Here is a 12,282-nt window from a genome sequence, read left to right as displayed (position 1 = left end):
TACAAGCAAATCATTGGAATGCTACTAAATAATGTGCATATCACTGCAGCACAGAGGCCTCTGAGCTGCGTTTACCCACGCTCCTCCTTTCTCCACCTTAGGCATTACCACCATCACTATTTTTCATCTTTATCATGCCCTTCCACAGAGGCATTCAATAATGTACCCATTGTGCAAGTAATCTGAAATCCTTTTCGGCAAGCAATAGTATTTAATAGTGATAAAACACTAATTTGTCTACCAAGTGACATATTTATAGGAGCTGTTTATTTGGATATATTTTTATTATTTCTCCTCATTTGCTAGGTACTTTCCAATACATATTTATGAAGCACAGGCCTTTCCCTAAACAGTAGTGAAAAAATAAATCATACTATTTCTTTTATTAGTAGCAGCATGGCTTGAAAGTCCTAGTGCCCTGATTTTAGTTACTTCTAGCAAGAGCTGGAAGAATTAATAGTGACTGACCACCTACTATGATGCCAGATTCTCTGTGAAAGGCACTTTATATAAATTATCTGTTTAATTCCCCTGAGACATATATTTTACCAACAAAGAAAATGTAATTCCCCTGCAACATACACTTTACCAGTAGGACGGAGACATTACCTTGTCTAAGTAATTCGGCCAGAAAGGGACTAGCAGGATTTTGAACTTAGATCTTTTTCCTGATTCCAAAATCCCAAATCACCATTCCATTTCACCAGCACGCCCTACCGACTTCTCTGGACCTAATAGCTTCTGTTTTTGAGAGAGGATGCGTAGGTTACTGAGAATGGAACAGTTAGAGATAAACATACACAGGGTGCTAACCCTAATTTTTCTAAGAGAGGTTACCCTTCAAGGAATTTACTCCCTAAGAAATCAATGGAAGGATGTTGCCCAAAGAGAAGAGCCAGTACTAGCACTTGATCCATTCCTGGAGACAGAACTGGCTTCATTGTTTGCAAGAAACAGTGCAAAATATGGGACCCTTGTTTAAAAATTAAGAATTTCAAGATGGCAACAGCAGAGCATTAAACTAAGTGCAGGGCCCTGCTAAGCATGGGGCCCTGTGTGACTGCACTGGTCATATCACCATGTAGCTGGGCCTGCCTGGACAGAAGAAAGCTGTCATCAGTACCTCCCATGTATCATAAGCTTCATAATATGAGATTGAGTGCCTATGTCATGCCTGGAAAACTATCCAGTGTTTTACATAAGCTACATGATCCTAAAACAACTCTATGAAACAGATGTTATTTTTCCCATTTCACAGTGGATGAAACTAAGGTTTAAAGAGACTGTTATTCATCCAATGTTATATGGCAAGTAAATGTCAAAGCTAGGACCAAGTTAGTTGAGATCTAAAAAATCCTGTTCCTTGGCTTTGTATCTTTGTCAGCACAGGCCCATTATTTTCCTACAAAACTCAAACTTAAGCTGAGGCTATTAGGCCAAAAACTACAGAGAGGCCAAGGAAGACCAGAGATTCAAGGGCTACTCAAAAAGTCAAACTTGTGCAGCAGCTGAAGCGCAGCCGTACAGATCCAGGGCATGAGGACCTGGCAGAGAGAACTCCATCATTCATGGTAAATGTCATGGCCAATACCCAGACTCCTCTAAGACTGAAGGGAAACCCAGTGAGGTGCTGGATAAAGAGCAGCTACATGGAACCTGAGGCATCTAACTCAGTAAAATATTGCAAATAGTCCACTACAGTTAGAAACAAGACAAGGATGATTGTTACTGTTGCTTCTATTCCGTGTAGTACTGAAAGTCAGTTTATACAGTGCAATAGGACAAGAAAAAATGATAGAAAGCATTCAGGATCACTTTGGATTAATAATATACCTAACTCTAAGTTAAGGCCTATGCATCGCAGAGCCTTCTCCAATGCCAACCAGAATTCGACAGTTTAAACCTTACCCAGTGCTTGCTTCAGCAGCACATACACTAAAGTTGGAACAATACAAAGAAAATTAGCATGGCCCCTGAAATAAATTAAAAAATAAATCCTACCCAGACAACTGCATGACAGAACACAGCAAAAACCTAGTAGGATATACATCTAAATCCCTTATCTCCTCCTTCTTCACATCTCAGGGCTGCAGAGGCCCTGTTGTTTTGTTTTGTTTTTTTGAGACAGAGTCTCGTTCCGTCGCCCAGACTGGAGTGCAGTAGCCTGATCTCGGCTCACTGCAACTTCCGCCACCCGGGTTCAAGCAATTCTCCTGCCTCAGCCTTCTGAGTAGCTGGAACTATAGGCACCCACCACCACGCCCAGCTAAATTTTGTATTTTTAATAGAAATGGGGTTTCACCATGTTGGCCAAGCTGGTCTCGAACTCCTGATTTCAAATGATCCACCCGAATCAGCCTCCCAGAGTGCTGAGAAGACAGGCGTGAGCCTCCACGCTCAGCCGGTCCTGTTGTTTTTTATTCAGCTTGATTTCCCCCTAAACCTCCAGTTCTCTTTAATACTAATGGTATCTGCCTTCTCCAAGTGTTTGTCATTCTCTTGTAATTTCTCTGGGGGAAATTAGAAAGAGCTGAGAAAGTAGATCTGTGATCCAGCTTTTTATGGAGAGCTAAGCTGAAAAGAGGTTGGGATGTGCAGCCCTTGCTGCTATCAGGGCAAAGTATGAAAAAGAATTTTGTGGAAACATTTACATATTTACAGCAGAAGGCAGCATGCAGATGGGACAAAATGGGTTTGGTATCAGGCAGACATGTGTCTGGATTCCCGTGCTGCCACTTATTAGCTTTATGTCCTTAACCTCACTGAGCTCCCATTTACTGTCTATTAAATGGAATGAGTCCCTCTGCCACAAGGCAGTCCTAAGGTCATAATGAGACATGCATCAGGGGCCTAAGAATACATAATAGAGCCTTGATTAACTCGTCTTGGGGACTACCGTAGGTACTAGTGAGAGGCTGCCCACCCAGCATCCAGTTCATCCACACACTCTCCTTTCTAGTAGAAAGCAGAACTCCCATTTTTCTTTCAGTGGCTCCAGCATGTGCTTCAGGAAAACCTGTCCCCAGCCTCAGCTCCAGGGCTATTTCCTAGTTGGTTCGAGTCAATCACAGCAGTCCCTTTTTCTTACCAGTTACTGTATTACACGTGGGTGTATGAAGCAATTCTGCACCAGTGAGATTTGAGGTGAGTCAGCTTTGGTTGGAAGTTAGTTCTGAGTTAGTCCTTTGTTAAATTAAATCTGGGGTCGGGTGCAGTGGCTCATGCCTGTAATCCAGGCACTTTGGGAGGCAGAGGCATGTGAATCACCTGAGGTCAGGAGTTTGAGACCAGTCTGGCCAACATGGTGAAACCCCGTCTCTACTAAAAATACAAAAAGAGCTGGGGATGGGGGTGCATGCTTGTAATCCCAGCTACTCTGGAGGCTGAGGCAGGAGAATTGCTTGAACCCAGGAGGCGGAGGTTGCAGTGAGCCAAGACCGTGCCACTGCACTCCAGCCTGGTGACAAAGTGAGACTCTGTCTCAAACAAACAAACAAGCAACAAACAAACAAAAGCTACATTTGGCCTGAGGGCTAGTCACAGTGGCTCATGCCTATAATCCCAGCCCTTTGGGAGGCCGAGGCAGGCAGATCATCTGAGGTCAGGAGTTCAAGACCAGCCACAGCCAACATGGTGAAACCCCGTCTCTACTAAAAATACAAAAAAAGTTGAGCATGGTAGCATGTGCCCATAATCCCAGCTACTCAGGGGGCTGAGGCAGGAGAATCACTTGAACCCGAGAGGCGGAGGTGCAGTGAGCCGAGATCATGCCACTGCGCTCCAGCCTGGGCAACAGAGCAAGACTCCATCTCAAAAAGAAAAAAAAAAAAATTGACCTGAGGAGGCTTCCGTACTTGGGCCCTTAACAAACTGCAGCCTTAGTATGCAAACTACCCGAAAACCTAAGGAGTATACTTTTGTAACAGATTGCTGAGTCTCAGCCAATCATATCATCAGCTTCAGTGGGTTCCAGGCAGCCAACTATTCAAACCATTTTCAAATAAGGCAAAGGCAGAGCTGTAACCAATTAGCTGTCTCTGTATCTCATTTCTGTTTTCTGACCATAAATGCTTTCAGACTATGTTGCAGTTCTGGAATTCTCTGAACCTGTCCTGGTTCTGAGGGCAGCCCAATTCTAGAATTGCAAATAAAAGTCAATTACAATCTGCAAAACTATATTTGCTTTAATTTTGTCTTTTAACACCTTGTTTTCTTAATTTTTATTATTATTTTATTTTATAGAGATAGGGTCTTGCTATGTTGCCCAGGCTGGTCTGGAACTCCTGGCCTCAAGCGATCCTCCTACTTTGGCCTCCCAAGGTACTGGGATTACAGGCAGGAGTCATAGTTCCTGGCATGTTAACACCTTGTTCTTTAAAGGACACACAGGAGATGACCCTTCTCCTGCCTGTAGATATTGTCATGTCTGGATTGATGCTCAGAATGGCTGCAGCCAGGCTTTCAAAAGGGGAACAAGCTTGAAGACAAAACCAACATAAAAGAAGAGCAGAAGGATGCAAAGGCCCTATGCATTTCACAATGAGCCACTAAATTAATGAACCTTGGGCTTCATGTTATCAGAGATAATAAGTGTCCCTGCCAGGAATGGTGGCTCTTGACTGTAATTCCTAGCACTTTGGGAGGTCAAGGTGGCTAGATCACCTGAGCCCAGGAGTTCAAGACCAGCCTAGACAACGTAGAGAGACTCCATCTCTACAAAAAATACAAAACTTAGATGGGTGTGGTGGCGCACACCTGTAGTCCCAGCTACTTGGGAGACTGAGGTGGAAGGATCACTTAAGTCTGGGAGGTAGAGGGTAGAGTGAGCCGTGATTGTGCTACTGCACTCCAACCTGGGTGACAGAGCAAGAATCTGTCTTGAAATATAAAACAAATATATATAAATAAGTGTCCCTATTATTTACACTTCTTTAAGTTAGGTTTTGTTACTTGCAGCCTTAATGATACAGGGACTTTTTGCCTGCGTCCTTGGGAATTCAAGTGTCAGATTTTTAATTAAGGCCATCAAGCACTAGCACATAGTAGGATCTCAACATTAATTTTGTCTGATGTCAGACAAAGGGCATACAATAGTCCCCTGTAAAAAATCTGTAAGAAGACACTCTGGGGACTCAATGATTAGATCAAGAGAAAAATGTTCCTGCATTCCTCCCTTGCCATCTTTAAAATGTATTAAAGCCCACTCATTCATTCATAGATATATATATATGTATGTATATGTGTGTGAATATATGTGTGTGTGTGTGTGTGTGTATATATATATATTTTAGATGGAGTCTCACTCTGTTGCCCAGGCTGGAGTGCAGTGGCACAATCTCGGCTCACTGAAACCTCCATCTCCCAGGTTCAAGCGATTCTCATGCCTCAGTCTCCCAAGTCGCTGGGATTACAGGTGCGAGCCACCACACCCAGCTAATTTTTGTATTTTTAGTAGAGTCAGGGTTTCACCATGTTGGCCAGGCTGGTCTTGAACTCCTGACCTCAAGTGATCTGCCTGCCTCAGCCTCCCAAAGTGCTGGGATTACAGGCATGAGCCACTGCACCTGGCTCATATATATAAATAATGTATGTGTGTATATATATGTATGTGTGTGTGTATATATATGTATGTGTGTATATATATGTGTATATGTGTGTGTGTGTGTGTGTGTATATATATATTTATATATTTTTTTTTTTCCTAAGAACTAGAGAGTACCCTCAGGTCTCAAACCACTCCCATAGGGGAAACTGAAAGCTGACACTTTATGGAAGGAACCCCTGAGATAGAGCCAGTCCTTTGCTTTTTTAAAAATATATTTTTAAAACATCATTCATCTATTTAATAATTACTGAGCTTCCATAATGTGTAAAGAGAAAAACTGACAAAAAGTGGGAGCCTGTAGGCAGGCACATGAACAGTGAATAAATAATACAGGGGAGTTACTGTAAGCATCGATCTAGATCACAGCTGAGGCATAAAAAAGGATGTCAGGGTGGGTGTGCACCAGACACTGGGAGCTGGGCAGAGACAGACACGTAAGCAAAAGGAGCAAAAGGCACTTGGACAGGAGAGCCAGCCCAGCCCAAGTCCTACCAGGGGACTGCACAGTGTGATGTGGCCAGAACAGAGTGCAGTGGCAGCAGGCAGGCAAGACAAAGCCCTGGTCTAGGAGGATCCAAAGGATAAAGGTGGCTGTGAGGGACACAGCCTGCAGGAATGTCACATGGTGGTCTGAAGTAGCAGTGAATAGAACACCTTCCCATGGTCACAGCAGCAACTTGAGTGAGAGCTATGGTGCCTTCAGATGGAGTTACAGCCCTAGCAGGAATAGACCTGTATGGACTGGAAATTAAATAAATAAAATGCAGGGATTCGTTTTGTTTTTTCTTTTTGAAACAGAGTCTCTGTTGCCCAGGCTGGAGTGCAGTGGCATGATCTCGGGTCATTGCAACCTCTGCCTCCTGGGCTCAAGCGATCCTCCCCACTCGGCCTCCTGAGTAGCTGGCATTACAGGCATGCGCCACGACGCCTGGCTAATTTTTGTATTTTTAGTAGAGACGGGGTTTCACCATGTTGGTCAGGCTGGTCTGGAACTCCTGACCTTAGGTGACCCACCCACCTCGGCCTCCCAAAGTGCTGAGATTACAGGCACGAGCCACCACGCCTGGCCAATGTGGAGATTAAAAAAAAAAAAAAAAAAAGGGTCCTGGCCTAGGAATCAAGTTCTGGGTTCCAGATCACACCTCCATTCTGCCACTAGGACTGTCAATCATCCTTTTTGAGCCTCAGGTACCTTCTCTGTTAAGTAACAGGATGGGCCAGATTTTTTTTTTTTTTTTTTTTCTTGAGACAGGGTCTTGCTCTGTTACCCAGGCTGGGGTATAGTGGTGCGATCAGGGCTCATTGTAGCCTCAGCCTCCCAGGTTCAAGAGATTCTTCTGGCTCAGGCTCCCAAGTAGTAGGGACCACAGGTGCACCATGCCTAGCTAATTAAAAAAATTTTTTTTGTAGAAACGAGGTCTTATCATGTTGCCCAGGCTGGTCTTAAACTCTTAAACTCCTGGGCTCAAGTGATCCTCCTGCCTCAGGCTCCCAAAGTGCTACCCTTATAGGTGTGAGCCACTGTGCCTGGCCCCAGATGATCTCAAACTGCAGTCCTAGGGTCCTCAGTTAGGTATTAAGTACCTGAACTCACTACATACAGGGAATAGGGCAGAGATGCCAACCAGACTCCACCTTGAATACCAACTCCAACTAACTGGTAGTGGCTCCCTGGAGTGCTGTATTGAGAAAAACTTCAAAAACACTGAATTCCACAAAAAAGAGTGCTTGTGCCCAATTGGTGATGTCTGCTATGGGCTTAAGATGCCCAAGTAGTACCTCGAGTGGCAGGAATTTGCAGTTTCCAGCTTCATGTATTGCTTCTTACTGTGGTTGCAGGAATGTGCCAATCACCCATGGTATAAAGATACTGAAGATTAATTTCTCCTGGGGTCTTCTGTAAAAGCAAGCCTGGGGGAACCCAGGCTTAGGCTTACCAACCCTGTCCTCAATCCAACCCTGGTGCCAGTTTGCCACTCCTTCCCAATCCTCCATGGTTCTATCCCTGCTGCATTCATCACCTCTAAATGTCATTACTTTCTGAGTGTAACGCTGACCCTCCTTTCCTGCAGCCAAGACATAACTGATTAATTACACGACAGGCTCTCTAACCAAGAAAGACGACCTTCCTTTAAAAGATGTGGCCAGTAAACAATCCTGATCATTTCTCTACTTTTCCTTTTATTTTCCATTCCCTGGTGTCCTCCTCCCCTCCCAGCCAGGGTCATGGCTCTCAGATGGATGGCCACAGTGCTGGTAAAAGACAGGGGGATTATTTCATACACTAGGGTACTAGCTGTGGTACAGCTGGCAGGAAGAGAGGTGTAATTATATTGCATCTTGGAGCCACCAGCAATGAATTTCTGCATAAAGGACTAGATTTGCCATGTATTATTTACGTCAGCATCAATTTTCCCAGCTGGCTCTATTTACTGTGCAAATTCTCCTCTGCCTGTTTATGGGCAAGGCACCTCTGAACCCCATGGTTCAGCACCTCTGGTTACGCTGTACTGTGGAGGGGCCCCACAGGGCACCATACATATTAAACGAGTGGCCGGATTCACCAGGGAGTGGTGCAGGTCATATCCTCCCTTTCTGTTAAATTATATCCCTGCGACTGCAGCGAGCCCACACGTTCTCAGCTAGTCACGGTGAGGCATGCAGGTCTGAAACCAAATCAGCAAGAGGAAAGGAGGAATAAACTGTTCTTTGGGCCTCACTGGGGGGAAACTGAAAAACAACCTTCTAAGGGGAAATCAGGTGGCTCTGGGGCTTGGGGAATTGCCTTTTTATATTTTTAAGAGCAAAACAGAGATAAGGAAGAGTATTTCATTTATAAGCTTATTTCCACTCAGTAACTCAGAGACAGAGCTAAGGAAGAGTGGGCCCCCATTTAACAAATGGAAAGGCAGAGACAAAAAAAAAGCAGCAGCAGCAAAGGCAAGTTAGAGGCTTTCCTGGCTTCACCACTGTGCTAGGAGGGAGCACAGGACACAATGGGGATGCACAGGGTTATCCATCCAGTCGCCAGCATGCCTCTTCCGAGATGCTCCCAGCCAGGGTGAACTTGGTTTCCACTGGAAACATACACGTCAGAAATAAGGGAAGGAAATATGGCACCAGTATGAATTTCTGGGTCCTCACACTGCAGCATCCTCTTTCGCCTGTGGTTTATATGCTTACAGAGAGTGAGGCCAAGGAACCCAAGATGTCTTTTCTGGCCAGCCTGAGAACTTCTGTAGTCACCAGTGCCAGGTGGCAGTAAACAGCAGGCACTGGGAAGAAAAGTTGGGAGGGGTCCCTAATGCTTCCCTGTTTCCCAAACAACAGCATGGGTCATGTCTGATCATCCTGTAATGTGGCGCTCTGCTCTGAGGTCCCCCGGGTCCCAATGTCTACCATCTCCTGGAAACCTGTTGGCTGGAAGAAGAAATAGGAAGGAGTAAGTGGAGTTAAGCAACCCAAGTGGGTAGCTTCTTTAGTTGCAAGGTTTCAGCCTCTAAAGAGTTCTTCTCGAAGACATCTGTGGGTATGGAAACCACCACCCTCCAGGGCTCAAGGTTACTGGTATCTTCCTGGGGTTGGCTCACCTGTCGGGGAGATTTGGTTAGACACGCCATGCGCTGGCCAGCTGATGCTCCTGCTCCCTCAATGGTGTCCAGGAGAATCCGAGTGCTGGGCACAAAGCTCCAGGAGCGTCCGAGGGCAGGTTTTAGCCTCCCACTGTCCCTGTCTCGAGTTATGTGGTTGGTCACCTGCAGCAGAAACAGACTTACAGATCCATAATGCTAGTATATCTGTTACTACTGCTTCATTTTACAGTGAGGAAAACAGAGGCCTAGCACAGAGAAATAACTTCCCCAAAGTTACAAAGCCTAATGGCAGGTCTGGAACTAGAACCTGGGCCTCCTGACTTGTGCCCTGCTCTTTCCACTAAATCTCGATGCCTCAGGTTTGACCCAAACCAGAAGGCAATGGGGCACATGTCGCCATGTTGTCCAGGCTGGTCTCAAACTCTTGAGCTCATGCAGTCCACCAGCCTCAGCCTCCCAAAGTGCTAGGATTACAAGCGTGGGCCACCACGCCCAAATTCTGACACATGCTACCAAGTGGATGAACCTTCAGGACATCATGCTAAGTGAAATACGCCAGTCACAAAAAGTAAATACCATATGATTCCATGTATATGAGGTTCCTAGAGTCGTCAAAAAGCATAGATACAGAAAGTAGACTGGTGGTTGTCAGGGGCTGGGGAAGGGGGAAATGAGTTATTTTTAATGGGTACAGAGTTTCAGTTTTACAAGGTGAAGAGTTATAGAGATGGATGGTAGTGATGGTTGTATAACGTCATGAATGTATTTAACACCACCGAACTGTATACCTTAAAATAGTTAAGGTAGTAAATTTTATGTTATATGTATTTTACCACAATAAGAGAAGTTGGAAAAAATATATAGCTGCTAAAAATTACATTTGTAAAAAAAATATTTTAAAACATAGGAAATGGACTCAGATGGTATTTTTTGTGTTGTTGTTTTGGTTTGTTTTTGAGATGAGGTTTTGCTCTGTTGCCCAGGCTGGAGTGCAGTGGCATTATCACAGCTCACTGCAGCCTAGACCTCCCAGGCTCAAGCAATTTTCCTGCCACCGAGGCCACCTAGTTTTTCTATTTTTTGTAGAGGTGGGGTTTTTCCATGTTGCCCAGGCTAGTCTCGAACTCCTGGGCTCAAGTGACCCACCAGCCTTGGCTTCTCAAAGTGCTGGGATTACAAGCATAAACCACTGCACCTGGCCTATTTTTTTTTTTTTTTTTTGATGAGGTTAGTTTAGTTAAAAAGCTGGTTAAGAGTGGGCTCACACCTGTAATACCAACACTCTGGGAGGCTGAGGCGGGTGGATTGCTTGAGCCCAGGAGGTCGAGCTGCAGTGAGCTGTGATTGTGCCCCTGCACTCCAGCCTGGGCAACAGAATAAAACTCTATCTCAAAAAAAAAAAAAAAAGAAGAAGAAGAAGAAAGTTGACTAGAAGTATAAGTAAATATGTAGAAAAAGTATTGTATGGAGATATGTAAAAATATCAATATGGTTTCTGTGGATGTGGAGATTGATGACAAATTTGAATCTTATATTTATTTTTTATCTTTTCTATGAGAAGCATGCAGACTTTAAAAAAACTACCTCATAAGCAGAAAAAGTTACTTCAATAGCAAAAAGATCCATTTATATGAAGTTCTGGAAAAGGCCAAACTATTGGGATGGAAAACAGATCAGTGGTTGCCTGGGCCTGGGGAACCTTTTGGTGGGGTCACAAGACTGGATACAACTATATCCATTAGTCAAACTTCGGACAAAGAGAAAGGTACTCTATGTAAATTACACCTCAGTAAACCTTTCTAAAAAGAAAAAATGTAGGAACAAAACAAAACAAAACAACAAGACAATTCCTGATTCCCTTAGCTATTTATGGTGCAAAGCTGTAGCTGACCCAGGGAAGCTGGAATATGTCCCTTTCCTAAAGGGCCACTTTGGGGGTTCAGAAGCTGACATTTAAGGGAAATAAAGAGCTAGCAATAACTAGAAATCAAGTTCATTGGCCAAGTCTGCTTCCTCACCACCACTGCCATGCCAAGGTCCCGGGCCAGGGTCTTCAGCTCTCGGGCCAGCTGCATCATCAAGGCCAAGCCTGCAGGAGGAGGAGAAGCAAAGAGGCAGGGCAGTGGAAAACCAGGGACGGGGCTGGCCAGAGATCAGACTCCAGATCTGGGAGGCGAGGTCACGTTCCACTGGCCCCAGGCTCTGCCACATGACTCACCTTCCCTCTGCTGACCTCCCAGAAGTGGGGAGACCACCGCAGTGACCGAGTCCACCACCACCACCTTCATAGTTCCTGAAGAACCAGTCACCTGAAGGAATGTAGGGGAAGCACTCATGAACCTGTCGGCCTCTAGGACACATTACAGGACAAGCTTGCTCTTCTATCTAAAACTAGTAAGAAATAGTTCCCCTCATCCCAAATACAGCAGGCTGCACAGGCATCACAGAATGTCATCAGCAGCAATGTCTCCCTCATCCCATTGGTATGTATAACAGACTTCAGTGAAGACTTGGTTAGAAAGAAAGGGTTTAAATCACAGCACATCAAAACTACACTAAAGTGGCCAGGAGCAGTGGTTCACGCCTGTAATCCCAGCACTTTGGGAGGCCAAGGCAGCGGATCACTTGAGATCAGGAGTTCGAGACCAGCCTGGTCAACATGGTGAAACCCCATCTCCACTAAACATACAAAAATTAGCCGGGTGTGGTGGTGCACACCTGTAATCCCAGCTACTTAGGAGGCTGAGGCATGACAGTTGCTTGAACCCAGGAGGCAGAGGTTGCAGTTAGCTGAGATCATGCCATTGCACTACAGCCTGGGTGACAGAGCAAGACTTAGAGAATTTATTTGGAGGCATTTTAGATATGGAAGATGAGGACTGGAGGCATGATCTAGAAGGAGACAGTGAAGTAAAGAGAAGGCTAAACTCTTCAGCCAAGGAAGTTAGGAATTTGAGGTTAGTAGTTAGCAGGACAGGGGAAAGAAAGGAGGGAGTTGGGCCGGGTGCGGTGGCTCAAGCCTGTAATCCCAGCACTTTGGGAGGCCGAGACGGGCAGATCACGAGGTCAAGAGATCGAGACCAT

At 45.1% G+C, this 12,282-nt stretch overlaps 1 protein-coding gene across 3 annotated transcripts in view; it reads right to left on the bottom strand.

The window, feature by feature from the left end:
- Positions 1 to 7,769: 7,769 nt before the first annotated feature.
- Positions 7,770 to 12,282, bottom strand: part of RAD51D (RAD51 paralog D) — a 28,240-nt gene continuing 23,727 nt past the window's right edge. For 2 of the 3 annotated variants that reach the window (XM_011968577.1, XM_011968578.1), the window contains 4 exons: positions 11,417 to 11,507; positions 11,217 to 11,287; positions 9,196 to 9,360; positions 7,770 to 9,025 (listed from right to left, as the gene is read on the bottom strand). In XM_011968577.1, coding sequence (XP_011823967.1) covers positions 8,942 to 9,025; positions 9,196 to 9,360; positions 11,217 to 11,287; positions 11,417 to 11,507 — 411 coding nt within the window. In that variant the 3' untranslated portion in view covers positions 7,770 to 8,941. The remainder of the gene's footprint in view (positions 9,026 to 9,195; positions 9,361 to 11,216; positions 11,288 to 11,416; positions 11,508 to 12,282) is intronic. The other variant, XM_011968576.1, reaches the window with a different exon arrangement.

This window comes from Mandrillus leucophaeus, unplaced genomic scaffold, assembly GCF_000951045.1.
Source record: "Mandrillus leucophaeus isolate KB7577 unplaced genomic scaffold, Mleu.le_1.0 Scaffold849, whole genome shotgun sequence".
Taxonomy (NCBI): Eukaryota; Metazoa; Chordata; class Mammalia; order Primates; family Cercopithecidae; genus Mandrillus; species Mandrillus leucophaeus.
The sequence above is the reverse complement of the archived record's forward strand: the minus strand, read 5'-3'. Positions and strand labels throughout refer to the sequence as shown.